Source organism: Platalea leucorodia (assembly GCF_965183815.1).
Source record: "Platalea leucorodia genome assembly, chromosome: 5".
In the NCBI taxonomy this organism is placed as follows: Eukaryota; Metazoa; Chordata; class Aves; order Pelecaniformes; family Threskiornithidae; genus Platalea; species Platalea leucorodia.
This window is the reverse complement of record NC_138827.1, coordinates 83,985,833-84,013,144: the sequence shown is the minus strand read 5'-3', so window position 1 is coordinate 84,013,144 and position 27,312 is coordinate 83,985,833. Positions and strand designations below refer to the sequence as shown.

At 45.5% G+C, this 27,312-nt stretch overlaps 1 protein-coding gene across 1 annotated transcript in view; it reads left to right on the top strand.

The window, feature by feature from the left end:
- LOC309590352 (unconventional myosin-X-like) overlaps nt 1–27,312 on the top strand; it is a gene marked incomplete at its 5' end in the record, with an annotated part of 96,801 nt that overhangs the window by 39,972 nt on the left and 29,517 nt on the right. Inside the window, 12 exons of the mRNA XM_082311471.1 lie at nt 2,432–2,578; nt 3,281–3,381; nt 5,554–5,620; nt 6,080–6,172; nt 9,871–9,939; nt 10,807–10,889; nt 12,414–12,522; nt 13,228–13,308; nt 14,313–14,437; nt 15,248–15,362; nt 21,254–21,360; nt 25,680–25,985. Of these exons, the coding sequence (XP_082167597.1) occupies nt 2,432–2,578; nt 3,281–3,381; nt 5,554–5,620; nt 6,080–6,172; nt 9,871–9,939; nt 10,807–10,889; nt 12,414–12,522; nt 13,228–13,308; nt 14,313–14,437; nt 15,248–15,362; nt 21,254–21,360; nt 25,680–25,985 (1,403 nt within the window). The remainder of the gene's footprint in view (nt 1–2,431; nt 2,579–3,280; nt 3,382–5,553; nt 5,621–6,079; nt 6,173–9,870; nt 9,940–10,806; nt 10,890–12,413; nt 12,523–13,227; nt 13,309–14,312; nt 14,438–15,247; nt 15,363–21,253; nt 21,361–25,679; nt 25,986–27,312) is intronic.

Genomic DNA, 27,312 nt, shown 5'->3' with positions numbered 1-27,312 from the left:
GTAGTAAATATCCTCAGTATCCAGTCCCACAGTTCCTCTTCTCAGCTGTCTGTCCTAAATAAGCCACATCTTTCTATATCAGTGCACAAGGATGGATAACAATGCCAGAGGCACCCCATGCAGTCCAGAGCAACAGTGCGCAGTTGTAGGATCTGCAAGAGTCTCCCTGAAAAGAGCTTTCCCTGATAGTATAGCTATTCCTGGCATGTGTGCGTGTTGGACCCTACACTTACTGCTTGCAGCCCAGTGAAGTACTAAGACTGCAGAAAAATTGTTATAGGAAGCGGATGCTACTACTTAGCTGTCTTCACTAGGTGAACTGTTGCACTCAACCCTGGGCCTGTAAAGACTGTTCCTGCTTAAGCCCTCATGTACTGCGCCCACCTATTCCCACTTGTTGTTGCAGGAACACATTGGTAGAGCTGCCAGGGATTTCTCGTTGTATAATGGGCTCGTTGCCCGCCTGAGCTTTGACATTTCAGTGGGCTGAATGGATGAACTGGCCTGAAGGCGGGCAAAGCTGGGAGGATGAAAAGAGCCTTTGAGAATCTCATTTGAGCCATATTGTGGGGAAAGCGGCTTTGCTTACAGCTGGATGGGGAGGTCCTGTTCCTGGAAAATGAGTCCACCTTACTGTGTAGCCAGAGAGACTACAGAGGCATGGCCTTGAGGGCATTCTCAGTCCCAGCTAATAAGATAGACCATCTGATGGAGAGAAGAAATACCCAGAAAATGCGAGTGTGCCCATGCTTTGAAATGTTCTCTTCTGTGGAGAAGAGAGGTTGCTGTGTGTCCTAGGACTTGGGCTGCTGAAGAGGAGATACTACCCAGGGAGAGAAAGGAGGAGAAAAACAGTGAGATTGGGTGAAAAGGAGGATCTTGCAGGCTGGGCCTCAAGGATCTTGCTGAGAGGGGCTGGGAGGATTCAGAGGCAGTTGGCCTGTGCCATTAGCAAACCAGAACAGGAGGGGTCACGTTATTCAGGCTTGCAAAACTGAAGAGGATGAGGGTGCATTTAGATCTCTGTCATTGCTGGTCAGGCCTACTGAAGGAACTATGCTGGTGTCACAGGCAAGACAGAGTAAACAGCCTGTAATTGATCTAGATACTGCGGTTTATTTATGAAATGGCAAGATTATAGTTTTTACCCTACTTGATTATTTCACGTACTTGCTCACTCACCCTTCAGTGTTATGTTCATTAGATGTCAACTTCTTTTCCAGCAGGGAGATTGCTGCTTGCCCAGAAGGGTCGGGCAGAAAGTTTTGTTGGTTCCTGTTGTGTAGCTCCTTGCAGTTACCAGTCTCGGGAACTACCAGCCAAGGTCCTTGGGCACGCCCTGAAATTTGTCTCTACATGTCTCTGATCTCCAGGATCTTTCCCCACTTCCAGCATCTTTCTTGCAGTCAAGATCTTTGCCGCCTTCTTTCCTGGCCCCTTTTTCTACTCTCTGGGATCATGTCTTCTTTATGGGAACCCTTATTTTTGGCCTCCTCTTCTTTCCAGAACCCTAAGCCCCAGTTCCCCAGTCTAAATAGTGTATGTGCAGAAGGACAGCAGGCAAGCAGCCTCTTAATTTGTGGTTCTGTCTTCATGTCTCTCTATTAATTGGAGGATTTGGGGCATGCCACTTTTGTTTAGTCCAAGTGTTATCAAAACTTACAACCAGACCATTCTTGTTACAGCTATCAAGTAGCAGGCTTTTGCTTGAGATTTCAAAAGTTAAATTTCAGACATTCATCCACACACTTACATGTACCCACTTATCTACTGCCTGTTAGCGATCACAATTTAAGTTACTTTTTCCACCTCTGACACTTGGTTATGATCACTGCATGGGATGTTGGGTCAGCTCCAGAAAGGTCTCTCAACCCATGTGTGCTGGCTGTTGGCTGGCCTACCCTGACTTCCAGTAAGATAATGCTGTTTGCAGGAAAGTTCTGGAGAAGGGATTTTTGAGGCTAACTTGGTGACAGAATCCTGTTAAATCCTGTTAAATCCTGCCCTACCAGTTTTTGAAAAACTGAGCGGATGCCCATTTGACAGCTCTACTGGGAGTACTGAACCGAGATACCTTGCCTGTCACTGCAAATGTTGGCTCAGGTGATGCAAATGACTGCTGCAGGCTCAGTCATGAGGTATTTTGCCACCTTCCCTGCCCCAGCACTTGCTCTGAATGATGTCAGTGATTTCGCTACTTCCTTCAGCCTCTGAAGTTCAGTTACCCAAAGGTCATACGTGGTACATCTGTGTGTGGCTGGGCTATTTGCGCACTTGAATGTTGACTGTACAGATAAATACTGCACTATGCACAACCAGTACAGAGGCTGAGACATCTAAAGAGGACTAGAGGAACCTGAAGTCCCATAGAGATTCGTGGTGCCCCTTATGCCTTCTCTCTGTGACTCATTTTTTCTCTCTCCATTTACAGGCAGCTGACTCCAGGGATTCCCTTTCTATGGCGCTGTATTCTCAGTGTTTTTCATGGCTCATTAGCAAGATTAATACGAAGATCAAAGGCAAGGAAAACTTTAAGTCTGTGGGCATCCTGGATATCTTCGGCTTCGAGAACTTTCAGGTCAGGATTTTGTCTTTTGCAGGGTGGGTTGGTTTTGGAGATGTCAGTGCATATAGGAAGGAATTTTGGTAGGTTTCTGTCCTGTTTAGGTTAGCATAGGGCATTCTGGGATTTCTCCACTGCCTCTTCCCTCTGGGAGCAGCAAGATATATTTAGCTGCCAGTTTCTGCCACCTGTATTCATGTAGGCTGATGTTCAAGATCTGGTTTGTCACACAGACCTTAAGCAGATGTGCTGTGATAGGTAATATTGAATTTTTAACGTGTATACAAATTAAATGTCCAACTCCTACGTGCACGTTGTTTGTTTACATCTGTTTTGCCTTGTGTTGAGAATCCTGTGTGTAATGCTTCTGATTGCAACTGATGAGGGATGTACGTTGAGTAGCCGTATAGTGACTGCTCAGATATTTCGCCGAAGAGAAAGCTCAGTGACCTAACACTTAGGGAATTATATTTCTTTCTTCCTAAGAAGAAGAGAAATTTGATTGTCTTTAGCATCCTTTACTACCATTCAGGCCTACTGAAGCTGTTCTCCTAGTGGACCTCCCCATGCTGTCCTCCTCACATCCATCTGACACCCCTTGCCTCTATGCTCTCTGGCTTTATTCCAGGCCTGGCACCTTCCCCATCGCTGTTATACATTCTTTTAGAGCCCAGGGACAAGAATGTTAAGTTTTATAATTTTTGTTTCTTCTTACAGGTGAATCGTTTCGAGCAGTTTAACATTAACTACGCAAATGAGAAACTCCAGGAGTATTTCAACAAACACATCTTCTCCTTGGAGCAGCTGGAGTACAACAGGTGACAAGTGGAGGGAGCGGCCCCTTATTGCTTTCATGGGTGGTAGAATGAAGGACATCATTCCTCCTTCATGCTCTCCAGTCCCTACTACTAAGGCAGGAGAGGCGACTGGGCCTTAGTGCAACCCTGACTCTGGATGTGTCTCTGTAAGCACTGTCCATGGGCTTTGCCAGCATAGGTCACTTGTCTCCAAACAAAATATTCCCTTCTATCTCTCAGCTGAATGGGAAGATCTTGGGCTTTAACCCATTAGAACACATGGTCACTGGCCTTATTACTGACTTCAGTAATGATTTACCTAAGGTAGTGGTGGTGGTATGCGGGTGGAATCTTGGTGTGCAAAAAATAAAGTCCCTAAAGATAGATGGACAGATATCCAACAGCTCTTTCTGTCCTAGAGATTCTTATGCCGTGAAAAGGGCTTTTTTCCTCAGCAAGGAGATTTAAATCAGGCTGTTTCCTGAGCTTAAAGATCATGGGACCTTCTGCACAGCTGTTTCTCCTTTGTGGGCTTCATATTGGATTGTATTTTGTGAAGTACCTGGGATGTTCTAGAGTGTTTCTGCTTCTAGAGGAGGCTGCTAGACAAATACTTCAGTTCTTGCTCTGAAACAGAAGCCTTTATGTTTGTGAATGAAGCAATTGAATAGGGTCAGTGAGGGCAGATGAGAGCAGCCTTGTAAAGGGAGACAGTTGAATAGGCAATTCATGAAATTCTAAAGATTACAAAACTGCAAGGCTATTTATGCACTCATTTCTCAGGCCAATTCCACCATTGCAGGAAGCTTGTGTTAAGAATGGTATCATCGTGACAAAAGATTTTTTCCTGATGATTACATAGGAGTTTAAGTTCTGTGGCTGAACTTTGGAAAGAACAAGAGAATTTTATAATTGACTACTCATCAAGTTATTCTAGGGTGATGTGATTAAAGCTCATCTTTCACACTATCAGCTCTGCTTCCTCAGGTTTAGTAACTAGCTCCATGTATTTCATCATTTGATTAGACAAGGGGTCTGTGGCACTAAAGACAACTTGATTCATCTGTGATTTGATTTGTTTCAGGAAACTCTGCTCCCTTCAATTCTGGAAGGTCGTCTTGCTCTTAGAAGGAATCTAAGAGGTCTTTTTGTAAAAATAAATGGCCTCTCTGACACCCATTGTTGCAAAAATCTGAAACACTGTAAACTGATACTTTTTGTCATTAAGTGGGTAAGATATTCTGTTCCCTGTGGGGGGTAGATAGTTCTTTCCATTCTTCAAAAATTATTCCAGTTTGTTGCTTCCAACTGTTGCACACAGGTTTCTGAATGCTCTGAACTTGAAAGTACGAAGCCTAGGCCAAAGGGTTTGTAGGCAACAGCTTCACTATCTTCAAAACATTAGCCTTCACCTGGAAGGTGTCTGTATCAGAATGGCAGTAAGTAGCTTCACACATAGGCTGTAGTCTTCCTTGCATTCCTGAGCAAGAGTTACTCCCAGGCTTCTCTGAATTCTGAAAACAGAAATGGCCTGTAGTATGGGAGTATAAGAAGGTGGTAAAAGCAGGGAGAACACATTCAGCACAGATTTACAGAATTTCATGGATGATTTTCAAAGCACACTTATCGCACACTTATCGCCCCTACAGGGCCACCCTGTAGGTCCCCTGCATGTCAGGCCAAATCTCTTCTGTGTCATCCTCTTCAAAACTCTCCCTGAAAAGTTTCTCCTGTCTCTTCTTCGGTGGACCTATCAATTGTGGTTCAGTCTTCTGGCAGATGTGCTTCAGGCCTGCTTTCCAGATTGGTGGGTCAGCAGTTGACTCTTGAAGCTACGTAGCAAACTGTCCATCATCACCACCGCTTGGGCTGATGCTCATCACTCCTGAAAGAGCAACTGAGAACAGCTACAATTTCTTAGTGCTTGGTGTGGAATTTGCTCAATGACTACAAGATGAGCATCAGTCTAAATCACTGGGATGGATAAGAAAGGCTGTCTCCTACTTCCATCTCCTTGTGTTAGCAGTGTATTGTGTGTCCTGTTCTTTTTCCTCAGCCATGGCAAAGCCTAATTCCTGCAAATAGTCTTGAGTCCTGGGACAGCTGTCGTGCTCAGCTGCTTCTGTTCTCCTGCACCTCAGGGCATTGGATCTTGCATTTCACATCTTTGTTCTGTTTGTTCTTTACTGTTAGGGAAGGGATAAACTGGGAAGCCATTGACTGGATGGATAACGCAGAGTGCCTGGACCTTATCGAGAAGGTAAGCAGTTATCTGTGACACTTTCCAGGAATCACAGTGGGGACGGCTGATTGTCTTGAGGCCTTCCCTGGGATTTCCTGGTTTTAAAAACAGGTAGTTGCTTAGATACTCTTCCCATCATGGCCTGGCAAAAGTATGAGCTGTTGTAGCCATAGTCCCAGCTCAAGAAAGCAGATCTCTGCTCATTGTTGAGAGTAAGCTTAGGGAGAGTGTCATAGTTTTAGACAGGGAGCAGCGTTTAAGTAAAACCTTAATGTGAATTTTTTATAAAAAATCTCCACTTAGGTTCTGCTAGCTGAATGCATTGACTGGCCAGAATTCTGCTTTCAGCTCAAGCTTTGCTGAGTATAACTCAGGGGCTATTGCTCAGTGTGCTGTCCAGTTCTCCAGTTCTTGGCTTGGTGCTGTGTAGTTTGAGCTTTTGCTTAGTGTAAAAGCCCGTCTCTTGTTTGGCTGTAGAAACTGGGTCTTCTGGCTTTGGTGAATGAAGAGAGTCGATTCCCCAAAGGCACAGACAACACCCTTCTGGAAAAACTTCACAGCCAGCATATGGTAAGTAAGAAAACAACCCGGCAGGCAAATGATCAGTATGTTAGCCCCATCAGCATTTCAAAACTGAAAGTGAAGGTTTTGTTGATGTAAAATATGTGCTTTGTACAGGAAATTTAAAATGCCTTAGGCCCGAACCTGCGAGTGTTTAATAAAGCTGCACTGAACAAAAGTAATATGTGAAGAAACCTGCAAGTGGTCTCTTGCACACAGAGAGAGGGAGTGTGCCTTCCACAGGCTGTGGGTAAAGGAGATTTGAATTTGTAGCATGGGGTGGAGGTCAGGTTCTGCTGGTCTGCAATGGGACACGAGGCAGCACCCCAGGCACAGGATGCGGCTGCACAATTTGCATGGGTTTCTCCTGCCAGCTGACTCACAGGAGTCTGCTCCAGAGCACGTCAAATCTCTGTCTCCTGGGGCTGGGGATGGCTTTTGCCTCATGACTTTTAATGAAAGCTCTCTTATTGTTCCTAATTAATTAAATTCTTTCCTCCTCTTGTATTCTGGACACAGGAGGAGGAGTGCTTTTCTGTGCAGGTCAGAAAGTTATCCTGGGGACACAGAAACCACAGTGAGATCACTGTAGCAATCTCTTACCCTGTCTCTGGTACAGCCAACACTGTTGTTCTTAATAGCAAACAGACCGAAAACAAAGCAAATTAAACCCTGTAGCATGGACTTACAGAATAATTTACTACTTTAGTAAGAACGTTGTCAGCTTATATGTTTCCTAGCCCTCTAATTCAGGTTTCATCCAAGCCTGAAAACATCCAAATTTGTCCTTTATCCGACAATTTTTTTTTTAAATTGGCATAGATGCAGATATTCTCATTTTTCATATTTGCATCTAACTCTGCTAGTAATACTCATGCCTACAAATTGGATACAATAGCAATGACTTCTGGTTGGCTATTCATGCATAGTTTTGTGGAAATATTTCCTTTCTTTAGACTTAAATTGATGCCTTCAATTTAGTCTGCTGTGGCTTTCCCTCATATTAGAGGTCAAGGTATATGAGAATGCCCGATTTACCTTTTTTATTGTTGGTGGTATTTTGTTAACTTTTAATGTAGAACTTATGAATATTTTTAATACCTCACTTCTTTTGAATTTTCTTTCTGAACTGTCCCAACCTTTTCAGTGTCTCCAAATGGAGAAATTTCAAAGCTCCTCTTTCTTTCTGCTGTTTGTCTCTGAATTCCTCTACATCTTTTCTCTATTTTTTTTCTGAGATAAATAATCAGACCAGAATGCAGTTCCCTTGGTAAGAAGGTACCTGTGGTCTACTGTACAGCAGCATGAGGCTGTCAGTATTATTTTGCATTCCTTTATGCCCCACAACATCTTGGTTGCTATTTTTGGTGATTTCTGTGCATTGAGTAGCTTTTTCATTAAGCTGTTCATAGTGTCACCTCTGTCTGCTTTGAGGGGATAGCAGTTAATGTGGAACCCTAGGGAGCTTATGAGAGATGGAAGGGGCTGAGGAGCTGGAGTGCCAGGAGGAATGATGAAATAGATAGTACTCTAGCGTTTGCATTTTTTGAAGGCAAAAGGGTTTTTTTTTGTACCAGTTAAAGTCTCTAGTGCTGGCCAGAAGAACACTGGAAGGCATCCAGCCAGTGTTGCTGGAAAGCCTGAAGGACCTTATAAGAGAACTAGCCCTCTTCTCTGTATTTTCTGTGGATTGCGATAGGCTTAAGGAGGAAAAGCATAGAGCTGCGATTTAAGAGAATATGATCTCTGATACAAGTGGGGAGAGGAGCAATAGGGGAGATGGGAGAAGGAACCAGAAGTGTTGTAGGCATGGAGGAAATATATGGGCTTGGTAGAGAGGGAGAGGAGAGGAGAGTGCAAATCCACATGAGAGAGTTGGTAACAGTCATGTTTGGAGTGGAAGACAGGGAAGTTTGTGGCTGGAAAAAGATGACTGGATTGGGGAAAGGGAAGAGCAAAGAAATGGGGTCGATATGAAAAGGAAAAAAGGCAATTAAAAAGTTTTCAATAGCACTAACAAATTATCAGGGTCAGAAGCCATCCACCCAATACTGTGAAGAGAACTTGAAGATGAAAGAGCTGAATTACTAACAGTATTGTGCAACATCTTACTTAAAATTTTCTAAGTACTTGTATCTGGGAAGGTGGGAAATTATTTTAATTTTTAGAAAGTATTCTAGGAAATTATAGGCCTGTAATCCTTCTTTCGCTATTGGGCAAATTCACAGAATGTAAACGGTCAGTTACCTCAATGGAGGGAGGTCTGTAAGACTCTGTCCCGTACAAGCACTGAGGTGGCAGTTTTCTGATGATTCACAGGGCAAGGCTGGACTGTGAGGGGTCTTATGAGACTGATTGGGTTGTAAAATGAAGATGAAAACCAGTGTAGATAAATGTAAAATGGTGTGCCTGAAGGACAACAGTCCCAGTTTCACATTTGAAATGATGGGCCCTGAGCTGATTGCTGCTCTTCAGGAGCAAGACCCAGACAGAGGCTGTGATGGATAGTTCCGTGGAAACATCAGTGTAGTGCTCAGCAGTAATAAAAAACCCAGATCAAGTATAAGAAATTCCTAGGAAAGAAACAGAATAAAAGCAGAAAACATTGTTATGGCACTGTATAATCCATGGATCACCTGCACTTTGAACAGTGTACAGCACTGGGCCCATTCACCCCAGAAGGGGTTATATCAGATCTGGTAAACAACAGGTCTGGGACAGCTTCAGTGTTACAGAAAACTGTGTTGAAGGGACCCTGCAATGTAGAGAAAAGATGACTTCGGGGGGATGTGATGGGTTTAAATGTCATACATGGCCCATAAAAGACAAATGGCACTAATGGGAGCCAGGCTTAAAACCAACCAGCTGTAGTTCCCTGTGCAGTTGGTTGAGAGCTCCCTGCAAAAGGACACTCTGGATGGAGGAAGTCTGCATGGGTTCAGGTGTGGAATGGGCAAGGATTTCAAAGAGAAATCCACCAGGGGTTACTAGTTAGGCAGATCTCATGAAAATAATTGGAGTTTGAGAGAGTATTAGGATGAAAGTATCATTTACTTGCCTTGTTCTTACTGTACACTACATAGCCACTGCTGGAGGCGAATACTTAGCTGGATGGACTGTTGGTCTCAAGCAGCATGGCTGTTCTTACGTAGTTAATGGTTTTCATAGAACAAAGAAAGGAGAGGGAAAATGAGAGAATAGAACAGCTAGTAAGAGAGAGAAAAAATGAATATTGAAAAAAGGGGAAGAGAGGTGCAAAGAAAGGTGAAATATAGAGGAAGAAAAGAGATTGGTATGATATTTCCTTTGACAAAGAAAGATGTATAGGTGTTCTGCAAAGCTGCCATCTTCCCTGCATCCTGATCCCGTGTCCTGCGCCACATGGTTTGCGTGGAGCCCAGTCTCCTCAGGTGTCAGACACTCAAGAATTAACATTTCATCCATGGCATGCCTGCCCAACCTTGATTCTGCAAGCCCTTGCTCACATGAGGAATGTCTTGAAGGGCTGGATTTTTCCATCTTACTGGAATAACATGTTTGTAATGTTATATATATAATGCAGATAGCTGCAGCAGATGTGGTCGGGCTCTGCAACAGCTAAGGTCCTTGCCCATCCCAGCGTTGTCATAGTCATGGCAGAGTTCCTGACTGAGCCTATTTATTCTTACACTGGCATTACAAGAAGACTTCTTTTCCTTTCATTTCAGAGCAACCACTACTATGTGAAGCCTCGGGTAACAGACCATCAGTTTGGCATAAGACATTATGCTGGAGAGGTAGGTGTTCACGGTGTATCTGTGAGATACTTAGTGTACCTTGGGCTTGAGGTCCTGGATTTTAGATTCCAAAAATCAAGAATATCTCTCAGAGCAGTGTGTTTCCGCACCAGAACACAGGGAGTGTGATGGGCTTAATATAGCATGTCATTCTCCAGTACTATATTCTCCAGCTTGGACGTTTGTTTGAGCTTCTCAGGTAATTTTTGGTTTGGGGGATAAACTCCTCCTTACTTCTGTTATTCATGTTGTCTTTTCTTCAACATTCACAAACAAACAAAACCCAAAGTAAAAGTCACAAGGAAAATTTGACTTTTGGGGAGGAGGAGAAAAAGCTGAATACCTGTTGCAAAAAAGAAAAGGTCTCCAAGCCTTCAAGGTTAAATGCTGCTCTTTGTTGTGGAGAGATACGGAGCAGATGGAGGTGTGTCAAGGGAGGGCACCTGCACACTACAGAAGGGCCAGCCTCCTCCTAGAATCGTATCTGCTGAGCGCTAGCTGTTGGGAGGTCAGGGCGCTGGGTGGCATAGTTAGTATTCCCTGAAGTGAGTGGAGTACCTCACACCTTGCAGATGATTTCCCCACACACATATCCCAGGCAAATCTCTGCAGCTGTTTCACTTTGCTCCCGGTTTTGATTTCTTTGTGTGTGTGTTTTTTGAATTTTTTTTAATTCATGGCTAAAAGCCACTTTCTTGCCGGTAACTGCAGAGCTCTGGAGCTCTTTGACCCCCAAAATCTGGATCTTGGCACATGCCTGCAGCCTTACTGTGTAGCTCTGCTGGAGGTCTTGTACATTGGCACGTTAATGTAGAAGTGCTTAATGATTTGTACGGCACTGTTCTAGTGGCTCTGTCTGCGTTGCAGGTGCTATATGATGTGAGAGGCTTTCTGGAGAAGAACAGAGATACCTTCCGAGATGACATTTTAAACATGCTGAAAGACAGCAGGTATGCCCCCCTTATGCTTGTGAGGAGACCACATCTGTTGAGCTGGACTAAGCCACATTCATGTAATAACCAGACCAAGGAAAGCAGTTGCTTTTGTCTGAGCATCAGGCATCATTCTTTATCATTCTTCTCTCTGTGCTTAAGTGTCCTGGCAAAAGAAAGGAGAGCTAGAGAAGTCAGATGAGGCACAGATTTAATCAGTTCTGTTGTCCCAGTTTTGAAAAGAGCTATAAAAGCGTAACTGAAATCCCTCCAGGCAATGCTGATTTCTCCCTCCTCTCTTCTCCCTTTCCTCTTCTTCCTCTTACCTCCCTGTCCCAACAATGGCAAATTTGCCCCTGAATGCATCAAGGCTCTTTGCCATGCTGTTAAATGCCAGCCTTTGTACAGAGGCTGCTTGTTTTCCAGCCTGCTTGTTAGTGGAGAGCTTCCATCCTTATCCTGAGCCAGACTGAGCCCTTGCTGTGGGACTAAGCATGGCCCCTAATACTATATCCCGGTGCTGCAACATGACCCTAGAGAAATGAGCTGACTTTGACCTTGAGCAAGGTCTGGAAGACAGAGGTGGAGCCTAGTAGAAGGAGAGGCATTTAATAACATGGCAGACCCTAGAAGTTTTTGAGTAGCAACTCCACCACATGCCTCTTGCCACAGTCCATGTATTGCCCTTGGGCTCCAGCATGATGAGACTGTTTCAGAATTGCATCTTCTCTCAAGCCTGCTGCAGAGTTTGCACTGTGAGCAGCCTTGAAACAACCTGAGGGAGCTGAGAGTATGAGCTGCTCATAGCTGCCTTACTTGGACAGTGGCGTCTGGGGAACATTTTACACAGGGCTTGAAGCCAGAATTGTGGTTGTCATTGTCCAGCATAATAGAAGGACTCAGGGTTTTTCAACAAGCCAGAAAGGGAAATTCTGCTAAAAGCAGTCATAAAAATAAACTGGCACAAGCAGTGCTGGAGAACTTCGTGCAACTTCATAAGAACCAGCACCATTGTCTAAGAAGTGGCAAAATGGTGAAAGATTCCCCAGAGCTGACCTACACTGAGGGTAGCTCTAGAAGACCTCTGGCCACAGAAGGGCTGTAATTGCAACTGCATGAGCGTGTCATGGGTGCTAGCCATGAGAGCTAGGTCAGGAGGGGCGTGACAGCACACAGTCTAGTTGGAGTACCTTCAAGGTAGTGGCACCTGGGGGCATATAGCTCAAGGGAGGTGTCCTAGCCAGTGCAGAATGGAGGCCTGCCTTTGTGTAATATCCTGCCTGACAGTGTGAGATGGGGTTTCTGGCTTTGCAGCTGAGTGTGGCATACTGGGCAGCCCACGGGGTCTGGGCATCCACATGGAAAGTATTAATTTCCTCACTGAAGTGCCCAGGTGAACTGCCTCCTGCAGCCACTCTGTGGCACAGCAGGAATAAAAATGAGGTGTTTCGCCTGAGGCAGGGAAGTAGCTGAGAATGGGAGCCATCTTCTCACAGGTGGTGGGCGTCTTGCATCTTCTTTAATTCTTTTCTTCTCCCTTAGGCTGGACTTCATCTATGACCTTTTTGAAAGAGTCTGCAGTCGCTGCAGTGAAGAGACACTGAAGATGGGCACCCAGAGGCGCAGACCGACTGTCAGTTCCCAGTTCAGGGTAGGATGTTTTCCAAGAGAGCAGCAGGCTTCTGGGGAGGAGCAGATGGGTAAAGCAAGGCCTGCAGCCAAGAGGAGTCATTCATCCTTGTTTTGTGTCCAGCACTGAAAATGTGCAGGAATGCTGTAGTGCTAAAAAAAGACAGTGCCACTGCCCCAAAGATTTCTGTCTAGTGTAAAATGTGAGATGCTAAGACTGAGCAGGGTGGCAGAGGAAAAGAATATTTTGCTAAGTATATGAAGTTCTTGAGGTTCTTTGATCTTTCCTGTTGGTTTGGTGTTTCAGCTAAGTATATGTGTCCTTTTAGGTCACATCTTTTACAGGCATAGTGACAATTCCAATGAAACCTTATTGGGGGGACCTTGCAGGTATGAATCTTGCCCCCCCCCTAGATTGTCTGCAAACCCTCAGTTAGTTTCAAAGTTTTAGTTTCCTATATTTAAACTTGGAGAGACTTGTAAAAATAACTCACGTTGGCTATAGAGCTCTGAGAACAAGGATGGCCATGTACACAGTGTTAGAGTAAACTAACTGTGTGGGTATGTTTTGGACAGGAAGGGATCTCCTGGGTTACTGAAGTTTTGGTAGGCAGAGTCAAAGGACATGTGGAATGGGAGGGCTGCATGAAGACCCTATTGCATCAAATGTAGCCCCTTTCCCTCCTGTAGTGACTGATCCTTTGGGTTTTTTCTTGGTGCTTTTTAGGATTCTCTCCATTCGCTGATGGCCACGCTTAGTACTTCCAATCCATTCTTCATCCGCTGCATCAAACCAAATACAGAAAAGGCAAGTCTGTCTTCCAGCAAAATGTATGCATGCAACACAGGCCTTCATGAGCACTCACTTGCACAAATGCCTGACAGGAGCCTCTGTCAGGGTCCAAACTGATGATAAGAGCAGTTCTCCCTCACCTTCCCTTTTTCCTTTTAGTTGTTTTACAGTTGAGGAAAAATACACCCTCCTCCTGGTAATCAGATGAAAAGACTGCATGCTGAGTATGATATGATATAGCCATTCCCACCTTTTTCTGTGCTTACGGAGCCTGGAAGATGAACCAGGCTTGTGCAGACCCCAGAGCTGTGGTAGAAGAAGCAATTGCTCCTGTTTCTGCTGCCTGTAGACAATTTGTTCTGGAATGCAGGGCTTGTGTGGTAGGAAGCGTCTGCCTGGCTCTGAGGCAGAAGAGGTGGACGCTTCATGAGCAAGTCACAGTGCTTAGAGACAGGCTGGCTCTCGCTTGTATTGTGAACTGTAGCGGGAGGATATGCTGCTAACTAGATTGGGTGGGGAGCTCTGAACTGATCATTTTCTTCGTGTGTTTTGAAACTGCGTATGATATGGCAGAGTAAAGCCTGATGGGAGTTTTATGCCAGAAAAGAATTCTGCAGTTTGTCTCCAGTTTGACTGGAGAGAGACTGCAAAGAGAACTGAGTCAGGATTCTGCATTTTGTATGTGTTAATGCATTATATCATTGCTTTACTGCCATGATCTAACTATGACAGCAGTCTGCGGATTGTTTTTTTCCAGGATCTGCCCAACTCCCTTTCGTCCCTTTTTCTGCACCATGCAGTGTTGTGAGGTTGCTTTCCCCTTGACCCAAACTTCCCCCTTTTCACCTGGCATGCCCACGTATGCAGGGTTGACTTTCTACAGAGAAATGGATATACAGCCTGTGACTGCCAGTGCTCAGAGAAACAGTCACTGTTCAAGTCAGCAAAGAAGTAATACCAAGATCAACACTTACTCTGTCTGTCTTCTTATTTGTTTTTGAATCTGGATCATTATGTAGGCACCAAACCTCTTCAATCCAGATGTGGTGCTAAACCAGCTCCGGTACTCAGGGATGCTGGAGACAGTGAAGGTTCGGAGAGCAGGTTTCCCTATACGGCGCCTTTTCCAGGACTTTCTCAGCAGGTAATTGCTATCATTGTACCACATGCTGTAACAGCCCCAAGGTATACGATTCTATATGTTTGTTCTGTCTATAACTGCTGTTACTGATATGGATCATTTGTGGGATGTTCTTCTAACCATGCCCTTACTGCCCATATTATAGACTGATTTGGAAGTCCTTTTGGAGACTTGCCCTTGGGGTAAAAGTCAGAATGGAAAAATAGCCAGATGGTCCATTTTTTAACTTTTTTTTTTTTTTGTAGCTTTGCCACAGATTACCTTGTGTGATGCTGTGAAACCCAGCTGGTCATAATATGTAAAAAGAAAATATCATACTTAAACCCTTTAATCTGGCAGGCTGAAGCAAATTTTAATGGACAGTATAGTCGATTAATATTGGAAAGGGTGATGATTTCTTTTAATTAGCTGCATCAAAAGGATTTCTTGAAGTTTAAGGCTAGAAGGGACCATTGAACATTGCTTCCTTTGTCTCTTGGAGCATGAAATGCCACCCCTATACTGAACAAAATAACTTGTGTCTGATGAAAGCACATGTTTCAGAAAGACAGTTGTTCTTTACTGAAAAATGCTGTTGAGTTTGTATTTTGTTACTGGGATTGCAACAATAATTGCCAGTGTGGTAGGAACAGATAAAGGCTGGGGGATGGAAATTTCCAAATTGGAAGGCAAGCACGAAGAAGGGAGGTCCCAGAGGAAGGAAGACTAATGGGAGGAGGATAATTAGAGTTAAAAGATTGGTGGGGGGGAAGGCAGGGAATGGGGCGGGTTACTGTCATACATCATCTCATGAGGTTTTTGTTTGGTTCTTAGGTACAAGATGCTTGTGAAGGGGCCAAGTTTCTCAGACAACAGCAAAGCTGTATGTGCAGGCTTTCTTCAGACCTATGACAGCAGCAAGAAAGAATGGCAGTTGGGTAAAACCAAGGTACTTGTTTAGCGTGGGGCAGGGTATGGCTTTGTTCCAGCTGCAAGGGGATGCGATTGCATCTGGTGAGATTCAAGCCAGTAGAAAGGGCAAAGTAGCGATGACCCTTTAAAATACATTGGACTATGCCACTGACCTGTAGCATCTCAAATATTTCCCATATTATGTACCTAGAGATGTAGAAGGGGTTTTGATTTTGTCTAAACTTGTTCTCATTGACCAAGCCAGGATGACTTTGTTGTGTCTGATCCAATTTAAGAATCCAAGGAGAACACGCATGGGTGTCATTGTATGCAATTGTAATGTGTGCCATTAATTCTTGCCTCTTGTGCCAGATGTTTTCCTCTGCTTGGCTAACCAAAATTCTTGCAGGAGGCAGGGAGCTGTTGCTTGGTATATATCAAAACTGTGAATAGGTAGCTAGATCACCAGATGCGTGACAGCCTTCTGCTGTGGAAGCTCAGCTTCCGTTTGTGCAGTTATCCCAGATGCTAGCATACATTTTCTAGGAAAAGGTATCCGAATGCTTCTCCCCTCTTGCATAGTTCAGGTTGTGCTTCTGTTTTGGTGAATGTTTAACACTTCTCTCTTGCCTGGTATAGTCTGGATTTTGGGGGGGGGGGGGGGGGGGGCCGGAGGGTGGGGGGGGTGGTTTGGGTTTTTGTCTCCAGACATCCAGCTGGAAATGTACCATTATCTTTCATTTAATGGGGAGGGAGCTGGGTGTTTCAGTCTGAATTTTTTCAAGCTTTGAGACAGAAATAGATGTCAGCATTGTGAGGTATATTGCTATAGAAATCTAGGAGTGGGAAACTGTCTCTGTAACAACTTTCCTCATACTCCAGTAAATTCTTCAAAGAATACTCCAAGATGGATGGTGTCCAGTGCAGACGGCATTTCTAAGTAGTGGGTATGCAGTCCATATCCAGAGCAGATGGTGGTCCATCAAAGCAACTTTTCTTGCATTTTTTGCCGTTAAGCCTTCAAAAAAGTAGTTCAGAATATTTCCAGGGTCACAATGGAACTGGAAGTGATTCTAGTGAATATTCACATTTAATTTGTCCAGGAGATCAGGTAATGATATTTGTTGCTTTGAGCAATCATTTCTTAATGAGCGGATAGACTACAATGTTTCTTAGAGAGCGAGATCTCTTTCCCCTTCTTAGAGGAGTGGTGGTAGCCCAGTTGGTAGCCTGGGCATGAACTCTGTGTGACAACCAAGGAAACCACTGGCCATTGCTGTGGGAAGGAGATGTGTTAACCTATAGTTTCTAAGGCCTTCCTTCACATGCCTCCGCTGATCTTCAATAAAAAAGGTTTTATCACTTAGCCGTATTTCTGCTCTATGTTAAAGTGTTCCCCACCTTTGATTTGGGAATCTGGTGTCTTCTCACTGGTCCCTGCAAACCAGGAACCATATCAATCATTCTTGTCCCTAGTTAACCCAAACTGCTTGGGTGGCTGCCAGTCTCACAGCATTTTAGTGTTAAAGCCTGTGTGGAGTGTGTGTGTGTTGCAGAGCTGCTTGTGCCTGGGAAGCTTTATAAAGGGGTGGTTAGAGCTGGTAAACGTTGAGTTTGAACCGCTGGGCTACAGGAAGGGCAGCAGGGAAATGCATGTGAGGGCCAAACTCACATGCACATACTCACCTTCTAGAGTATAAAAGGTTATAAGCTATATAGCTGGAGTCCAGGGACTACAACAGACCGACGCCAAGTAGGAAATGCAGGCTGCTTTGAGCCCCTGGCAGCAATAGGATCCCTTTTTCTCTTCAGTCCCCATTGTGCATCCTGAAGGACTGAGTCCATCTGTCTGTTTTCACTCACTCCTTGACCTGCACAAACAAATTATTCTGGAAAAACAATATAGGTGGTATGTATTCTGCCAAAACACCGGATGTACTCTAATGTAATTTTTTTGAACAATTCTGTCCTATAAACTAAAACTTGGCTGAAGAGCTGTATGCATCATGTTGGTAAACAGCAGTCTCTCTGATAGGACATCGGTTGCTGTCAGGTCTGAATATTGTGGGAAGAAAGAAATGATTAAGAATGGCAGTCTTTGTATCTCTTTATTTCTTTACGACTGCGAAGGAAAATTGAAAGGAGTTGGGAAGCAGTTGAGCCATCTTGTTCTGTTGCAGAAGTTATTTTCTATTCAGCATGGTTTGGATTAGAGATGTGTCCTGGTAGAGGGAAGCAGCTCTATTTATTCTAGAGAATATATCCCTCCAAGGCTGTCCCGGCATGTTCTACCCTTGCTGCTGTGCTGAATGGCTGGCCAGTCCCTGGCTGCACCAAGGTGCTGTTGCCATTGCCACCGCCCTGCAAATCATTCTTCAGATGAGTTGCTTGACTTTCTTTCCCATGCTCAGATGGTGGCAAAGCCATTTCGTTGCTCCCTTGGAGACTCCTCTTGCAACTCAGCTTTGTGACAGGGCCTCCAGAAAGCCTGCCCCTAGGAAAGCAGATGCCAAGGTGAGGCTGTGCACAGCAGTGGTGCTTCCTGGTAGTCCCTTCCCTGCTGCCTGTATCCAGCTGTTCCGTCTTGGCTTTGGATTACAGAATGCTTTGTCTGCGTTCATATTTTAGCTGGTGCTAGGTAACACAGGCCTGAAATACTTGGGTTGATGAAGAAAAGAGCCCTAATTTTTCCAGAGGCTTTCAGTTAAGGGCGAAGTGAAGCTACCAGCGAAGGGGCAGAGAGTGTAGGGCACTGTCCTGGAGAGGAAGTCCCCTGTGTGCCCTTGCTGCTACTGGTGCAGCTCTGGGTACCCAGGTAGCGATTCCCAGCACCAGGTGAGAACTAACCTTGGCTTTTGGAGTCAGGAGTAGCTACTGAAAAAGGTGTGACAGGCCAATGAGGATGTAACCTAGGAAGAAGTATAAGGGGTGGGTGAAGAGCAAAGCTTATAGAAGGGGGAATACTTCCTGCAAAATGAATGGAAGGATAATTATATCCCTAGCAATTGTTTGGAGGAGGAAGGAAAAGACTCTGTGAATTAGTGCAGGGGATTGTGAAGCTTGGGAAAGGAAATGGGGGAGGAAGGGCAGGATGATCTTTGTGTTTTTCATTAAGAATAGAGCAGCTGCTGTGCTGGCAATTGTCAAATTAATGTTTATAAGAGGTATTAATGTATATAAGGCAGGTTTTATCCGGTGGCGTGGCAGAGATGAGGGCTTGGATGCAAACAAGCAGTGTGATGACGGAAGAGCTTGTGCTAAGGTGCCCTTGTCCTCACTGGGGATGTTCTGGGATGGAGCAGCAGCTTCTGTGCCCCTTTCCTCAGTGCACCTGGACCTTCTGCCATACTTGCCCATACCCACAACACAGGTTTCCTATGGCTGTTTAACACAGTAATCCTTGCTGTTTGAAAGCATTCATTTCCACATTTCAGCCTGCTGTTTTGCAGGGCCTGTTTGAAGGAGGAGGTTTCTGCAGACTATTTGGCATCCAGGTCACAGTGTCCCACTTCCTGCTTTCCCAGTGTTGTCCCCAAAAATCATATGATCCCACTTATGTACGCATGGGTGCACACGCAGTGACATTTGTGTCTGCTGAGCTACACGTAACCTTAACATGTTCGCTGTTGCACTGACGGTGCATGCAGGCATTGAGGTTGTGCGAGGAGCACTGTGGTGCTGCAGCGTGGTTTAAAACTTGGCCAGTGTCTAATAGGAGCAGATATGATAGAAGTAACCTTGTATGTTTTGTTTAATCATTCCTTCCTCAGATGAAAGTGATCTCCTGTTTTCAGAGTGACTATGAATTATGAGAAAGAAATGGCCACCTTCCAAATTATTTCTACAAGGCATCAAAAATATTTCTGGATTTGAATACATTTTACTCTTCCTTGTCATCTACAGGAGACTAAAAAAACTCTCAAAATGCCAATATCTTATAACTAGATATTGTTCTGTTATTTGAGATTAACCCCTCACTCTCAAGCATATATAGAAAACCCTGTAGGATTAGGGTTGGGTCTTGTTGAACTCTGCATGCCTCAAAGTTAGGGTTTTCCCCCCTCCTTACTGGCACAGCAAAGTCTATGCTTGCTAGCAAAATACTGATGGGCTGAATATTTTTGCAATTTGATGAAGATAATGGACTGAGACGGGGTTTTGCTGGTTGCATTGTTGAAATGGGTGACTGCTGCTTGGTTCTGGAATGTAATGGAAAGAGCAATGCCTGCCTCAAAGAAGTCTTTAAAAGATTGTTGAGTTGACAGAGGGAGTGGATGTACAACTTGCAGGGAAGGATGCCAGCTTCATGGTTGGCAGTACCTTGATAATGAGCCGTCTTTTAAGGCTACCCAAGGTTACTTAGTCATTACAAAACAGCTCATTTCTTAAGGCCATCTTAATGGAAACGGCTCCCCAGGAGAAATTAGAGTCCAGGGAAGCCACTGGCAATGGGTACTAACTCAGGGAGAGGTTTCAGTACATGGTGGTCATTGCAGAGGGAAAAAAGAGCCTAAATGAGTGATGAGGCCGAAAGCAGCGATGGAAGGGAAGGTGTACAGAGACATAAGGGGAGGTAAGTGGGGAGGGGGAGAGTTTGTGTGCAACACTGGACTAAATGGCTGTTCAGATCTTTGAATCTCTCTGGCCCCTCAGCGTAGCCACATGGATCCAATAAATTTGTAAGGAGTTTTTACTGATTAATGTAGTTCTGCAGGTTGGCGAGTGTCAGCTCGCAGCCTGTGTTCACGGCAGTGCTGTAACAAGTGGGGCAGCACTTTCCTACTGTAGTCTGTTCTGCTGCTGGCCCTGGCAGCGATTTAGCCAATGTCAGGCAGCAGGTCACGCGAGCGCGGCCAGATGGCAGTTGCTGCTGTGACTGCAGCTTGTGTGGACATACCTTAGCCAACTCTAATCTAGGCTGGGTACTGCTAGCAGCGTACCCACAGCCCCGTGGAGCTCCATGCAGGCTGCAGTCCACCTCAAAAAGCAAAGCATTTATTTTCGCAATTTGTGCTGAATTCTGTGCTAACATAATGCAAGCCAGCTGATTTAAAGTAGCTCAGATATGTCATTGCAATTCCTGTAAACAAGCCCTTATCTTGCTTGTATCTCAGTCCTTTTGTCTGTAAGATAGCATCATCATCCCTCACACAAGCATTTAGCACTGAGCAGAGGTTTGAAATACAGGCGATGGAAGATGCTTGAGAATTCAAATACTGGACACTGAAGTGCAATCAGTGATACTTGGAGACCTCTCCCATCGGGGCTGAGTTCCCCCTAATGCATGCTGCACTGCTGAACCTTTTCAGCAAGGAAGCATCCCCACCCCAGAGTTTCTGGAGGTTGGTGGAGGGCTTCAGCTTCCACCCAGAGCCGGCGGACCGGGGCGTGCTCAGCTTTGCACCTCCACAGGGCTTTCAGCTTTCGACCGTCTTCCATTATTAGGACTGCTGTTAAGATTGCTTCCTAGAGCCTAGAAACCTGAATGTTCCTCCCTTTCCTTGAAATGCGGAGGAGTTTCTTCGCAAAATAGTTAATCACCCAAGTAGGTACCGGTGCCTGCTGCAGGGAGGTACTGGATTGCGCAGGGAAAGCTGTCAGCTGGGAAAGAGTTAATCCCAGGCGCAAGCACAGGCTCTCCTCCTCCTCCCTCCTTCCTCTGCTCCCTCCCTCCCTCTCTTTTAAGTCTTGACCACAGAGTGAGGCAGGCGGGGGCTGGGCGCAGAGTTCGGCTCCTGTGGCTGCGAAACTTTTTCCCGGTGCTGTGAGTGCGGGCGCCCGGGGCGCGGCGCCCGGGCTGGCGCGGCGGCGGCGGCGGCGCAGAGCGCGCCCTGTGCCGGCCACCCGGGGATGAAATCTGCCGGCTCGCCCGGGGACTGACTTCTTTCCTCTCTTTGTGTTTATTGAAACTCCTCCCCGTGGCGTCAGGTTTTCCTGAAGGAAGCTCTTGAGCAGAAGCTGGAGAAGGATCGGGAAGAGGAGTTGAGGAAAGCAGCTATAGTCATCCGGGCCCACGTCTTGGGCTACATGGCAAGGTCAGTGCTGGGGGCTGCCCCACCATCCCTGTGCTTGCCTGCCTGGGTTGCCCCGACCCCCTGCTTTGCTCTAGTCCCCTCGCATCCCTCCCTTCCTCCCCTCTGTATTCTAAGGGAGAGCTGCAGTACCTGCCCTCCCTGCCGCCATCAGTTCTGCTGAAACCTTTCTGCACCTTTGCCACCTCTTCTTCAATTCTGTGCACGCTTGCACCCTCCCTCAGCGCTGCTCAGCAGGCTTCTGCGGGGACCTCCGTACCCATTGCTTGCCTCTGATGACAGCTTTTCCTTGCCTTCAGGGCTCTCCTGGCTGGGCCCCACTTACGGTTTGGGTCCCCTCCTTTTCCTTACGCCTGTCAACTCTTTTCTGCTCCCCCTGCAAATTGCTTCTTCCTCACTTGCAGCTCTGCCTTTGCTCACCCTCTTTCCTCGCCTTGCCTGTTTGCCTCGTGATCTCCCTCTCCTTTTAATTAACTCTTCAGAATTGGGTTTTGGCCAGCTTTGCACCAGTAATCTCTTGCCGCTCCCTTTTGCACCTGACCAGGGGAGCGTTGGGAGAACCAACTGCAGACAAACCACCCCTCCTCTGCCCCTCGCAGTCAGTGTAACAGCTGACTCCCTAATGGCTGTGGCATGCACACTTAATCCCAGTAAGATGCTCTTTCCTGGCTGGTCTCTGCTCCAGACACCTGTCAGTCAGGGGTGTGAGGAGGTGAAATCCCTGGCCAGCAGAGCTGTTCCAGCAGGCACTCTTCTTAGAGCTCTAGTTACACCAGGTAAACGCTCATTTTGCATTGGGAAATGTGTGCAAGGGTTGTGCCCTGCCTTGCCAATGTAGAATATCAGCAAAATACACATTTGGTCTCCGGGGCTTTTATTCATTTATTTATTTCCCTCTAGGAAGACAAATGAGCTAGCTCTATTGTTTGTACATAAGATTGCAAGTTCTTTGTGTCAGGGCCTCTGCTCTGTTCTACCTTGTGTCTAGCATTTGGAGAGAGGGGTAGGGATTAGCACAGTAAAATTGATTTTTCTGGGAAACATCACTGCAGACAAAGTGGATTACTGCTTTTCTGAGTTCCTGGGAAGGTAGCTGCTGCCCTGCAGGGCTGTGACGGAGACAGTGTTGCAGTAGTGTTGCTCTTGGCTAGAAATCTTGTGGTCCTCCAGTCTGATCTGAATTCCTCATCCCACATGTTGCTCCTGTGAGTCTCGTCTTTAAGAACAAGCTGTGCTTCTGCAGCCAGAGTGGAAATCCTCACAAGCAGCTGGAGGTGACTGGACTTTGCAGGGGAGGAGAGCAGGGAGTCAGGAGAGAGCTAGGGAGGGAGACTGGAAAACTTTTCTGTGAAGAGTTTCCAGTTGCACTGCACCTGTATTGGAGAAGGTCCAGCAAGAGGGAGTTCATCTGGGCAAGTGGTGAATGGTCCGTGCAGAGCTGGGCAGAGGTCAGGAGTACCAGTGTGCACTGCCTTAAGCTTGATACCATTTCTGTTAGTTTTGCAAGGACAAGTGTATTTCAATTCATTTGGTCTCATGCAAAGTAGATTGGCGAAGAAGGGTACGTATGCCACAGGAAGGATTTTACTGGCTTCTCCCTCTTTGTGAACTTGTTCTGTGAGCCTGGAGAACCAGTCCTAAGGGTGAGAACATTTTCTTTGCTCTCGTTCCCTGCAGCCTGGTATCTCTGGCTGATCACTAAAATGTGAGACAGGAAAATCAAGCCCATTCAAATGACCCCATCTTTCGTAGCTAATCTGTGGAACTTTGAGCTGCAGGTAACAGCTTCACCAGCTAAAATATGCGTAACTCTTCCCGGGCTTGCAGGATCCATGTCCAAATTTGGCTGTGTCCCTGGATTCTGCAGGATCTTATTGCTCAGGGGAAAAGACAGTGGGAAATTATTCCATAGCCCTGTGTTCTCTAGTCCTTGGAGGCATAACTGCTAACTACAGCTCATCAACAGAATAGTTAACTAAATTCCAAATGCAGCATTGGAGCCTTGCAGCCACCCCACCTTCTCTTGTGATATAGGGTCAGGATGTCTCCCAACTCCTCGGCATGGGCTGCAGGTTGAATTTCTTTGACCAGTGCAAGAGGGTGAGTGGAAGGCTCAACAAGGGGAATGAAATTCACGGCCTGTGTGCAGCAATTCCAGCTGAAGGGCATCTGCAGGCTTGGCTGTGGTCATGAGGAATGAAGGGGCACTTCAGCCTGGCAGATTAGCAGGCAGAGCTGGCCTGTAGCTGGGCAGGGCTTGGCACATGTTGCACTTGAGAGAGTTTCTGGCAGATGCATTTTGTAAAAGTCAGAGTGCCCTTTTTGATGCACTTATATCTGCCTTGGCAGCGGGTGTGCGTGCAGCTGTTCACACCCCATGTGCAGGGAGGACAGAGGGAGCGGGGGTAAGGGGGCTGCAGCCCAGGAGCAATTCATCTAAAACCTCCCGCTTCTTATCACCTCTTCCCTTTCCTCTTCTTTTCTCTGTGCTTCCTCCCTTTGACTTAATACTTATGGAAAAGAGCATGACCTCTGCACGGTACTGCTATTAGCATCCCTCTCCTGATTTTCTTCACTAGGCTGACGTATGTGATGTGCAGGGAGGTGGCAAGCTGTCAGCATGGGTCCCTGTTGCCATTTGAAGGGGGTTTGATTGCCAGGAAGGGGATTTTGAGGTGTGCCTTTTCCTCAGGGGGTTGCAGAAGGTCTGTGGGAAGGATACGTGAGAATACTGTGCTATTTCCAGCGTGCTTTCTAGGACTGTAAGACCTCACAGGATTACTGTAGCCTGCTGGCCCAAGATCCTGTGTAACAGCCCCACAGAATTTCCCTCTGCAAATTCTGGTTTAGAGTAAAGAGGGTTTTGATTTGAATAGTACCAATGATCATTTCCCTACAGCAAGATATTAAGGTGTCTGAATATAGTCAATTACTTTAAATAATGTCCACTTATTTCCAGCCTGAATAAACTTCAGCTTCAGGTCAATTAAACCTTGTTATGTCCCCTGTTGGATAAATAGAAATGCCACCCAAAAATGTGGGTACTTTGCCTGGGATCAAGCTTTTCCTTGGCCGCCTTAAGGTCATGGAGCAAGCGCTCTCTTTCTATAAGCCAGGATTTCTGGTTCCAATCCTGCTTCCCCAGAAATCACTTGAGGGTCTAACATTGTTCTTGAAATGGAGGTGCTAACACTGAACACAGGGTAAAAGTAGCAGTGCAGTCCCCTTCTACACAGTATTTCTGCTTGCAAGTATAAGAATCCCAGTAGTATTTTTTTCTATAGCATTGTGTTGGGAGTTTGCCATCCCCGATGATCCCTGTGGCCCCTAAATCTTTTTTTGACTTGCTGCCTCCTAACATAGTCCCACATCAGGTGTGTTTGGCCTTTGGTTCTTCAATAAAAGACCTTATGTTTGGCTCTTTTGGATTGTTTAATGTTTGCTTGAATCTAGCTTACAAATTGATCCAGATTACTGTGTAATAGTAACCCTTTTGTTATTTGCCCAGTTTGTGTATCGTGTACAAACTTCTACCAGTAACTTTTTTTTCAGGTCCCTGATAAAAACATTCTGTAATGCAGAGGCAAGAACTGACTTTTCTAGAACTTCACTAGACTACAGAAATACTGAATGATGATTCTTTTCTTTTGGGGCCCTACCATGTTTTTTGGTTTTAAAGTATGGCAAAGTTGATTTTGATGTCATTATTGTTTAAGCAAAACGTTGTGCAATGTAAATATATGTTTATGGGAGCCTGTTACAATGTTACATTCAGCAATCAATATTGTAGTATCCCTGTGTTTTCCCCCAAACAATAGGAGATTAATGTGGCCAGATCTATTTTTGCCCCATTTTTTGCTTTTCCTGGAGTAATTTGCTTTTGGCCACTTAAAAGACGGGGCAATATGGGACTTTGTTCTCAAATAGTAAGGCCATTTGTATGTTTTTATTATAATAAACCCACACCGAGGGATTATGTTAATTGCACGGTGAATGTGCGCCGTGTGCAGTGCAAGGAGACTTTGGGCCAGTGGACCTTCTCTTTCCATGTGCCAAATATCTGTCCTTCATCCTCTGAGGGTCTTCACGAAAGTAGGTGCCCATGGAAACAAACCAGTGGTAGCTACAGGAGTGAGAACAGTGAGGAGAATATGATTTACGGGTAGCAGCAGTAGAGGAACAGAAATTGTGTCATTTCTGAGCAATATTTTTCAAAATTCTTTTTTTTGTGGATGTGGTAAGATTGGTCAATATACCAGGGCATGAGGAATGCAAAGCATGTATTGCTTCATGGTGCATTAAGTGTCTGGTTCTGTTTTTAGGAAGAAGTATCAAAAGGTGCTAGCCAGTGTTGTTATAATCCAAAAGAACTACCGAGCATACTTCTGGAAGAAGAGCCTGCTGCGACTGAAGGCCTCTGCAGTCACCCTGCAGAAGCACTGGCGTGGCCGCCTGGCTCGCAGCCTCTACCAGCACCTGCTGCAGCAGGAACTCAGGCGGAAGCAGGAACTGGAGGAGCGAAGGAGGCAAGAAGAGGAAGAACAGATCCGAAGAGAGGAAGAGGAAAGACAATGGCAAGAAGAGGAGGAGCGTAGGAGGAAACAGGAAGAGGAAGAGGTGAAGGAAAGGTACAAGATGGTATCTTGCACTCATAGTTCCCTAGCCCTAAAGCTGCTGAGGTGTAAAAGCGGGTCTGGGGCGTTGGCGTGATGGTAACGCTGGAACCGCAGTTGTATGATACAGTGTCCCAATGGCAGGGGGCAGAGTTGGGGTGGGCAGTGAGCAGCTCAGAATAGAGAAGCAGAGTGGAAAAGGAGTGTCCTGCTTCCTTTAGGAAAGCTAATTCTGGTGTACTTTTACCTCTGTTTAGCGTTTTTGTGCTTTGGAATGAACATGAAAGGAGGCAGTTTCACTGATTGGGCAGAGATGCATAATTTTCTCATTCCCTTTGCAGTGGTAAAGGAAGTTTTATGCAGCCTTCCAAAATCTGGAGGGATTAGTGGTGTGGGGAGGTACCAGAGTTCATGGATCTTGGTGTGTCCAGTAAGCTGGGTCAGAGAGCAAGATGGGCAGCGCACCTGTGCTGCTATGGCAGTTCTTACACTCATGAGCATACACGCCCTCTCCCTGTTCCTGCTGCTGTGTATCTCTCATCAGGGATACGGGTGTGTCGAGAGATCAGGAGGGGAAAGGAAAAGCTAAAGAGGCAATCTGTGAGCAGTGACAGTACACCTATTGAGAATCCTGCACCTCATGCGTCATTTGCTGTTCACCCCATGGTTACCTACATCCTATCCAAACTGAGTGTCTCTCTTGACACTCTTTTGTTTTAAGAAGCATAAAACTTCAACTATGAGATTATTATATAAATTTGAACAATAATCCTGTGACACTTCAAGTTTTTCATAAATAGTTGGTTACGTTTCTTATAGGCTTTTGTTACGTACTTGTCCCAACAAAGCTGGGTCTTGGCAGACTAAGATGTGTGACAAGCATCAGAAAAATCTAAGGTTAGAAGTGTGTCACAAGGAAAAGCGATGGGCTGCGGTTTCACAGGAGACAGTAGGGTGACATATCTGCTGGGACAAGACATGGAGTCAGTGACACCAATGATGAACAGTTTGCTCAAGCCATTTGTTGAACAACACTGAAGGCTTCATTTTATCAATGTGTCGATTTTCAACAACAGCCTCATCAGCAACCTGAAGCTGTGTAAGTTCAGACTGTTAGTAACTAGTTTGCAGATATCAAATGCTACAGACGCTCTCTCAGGTCTAAAGTCCTCATTATACTAAGTAGACCTTGTCCCTAACTAGTTTTAGATAAAAAGACCTATTTAGCTTATACATTCTAGTGTGTTTCTGCCCCTGCCCTCTAGTTCCTAGCCCATGAAAGGTGTGTTCAACCCAGCATCATTGGAAAGAAGTGTCAGTGTTTCCAGGGATCAGGTGAACT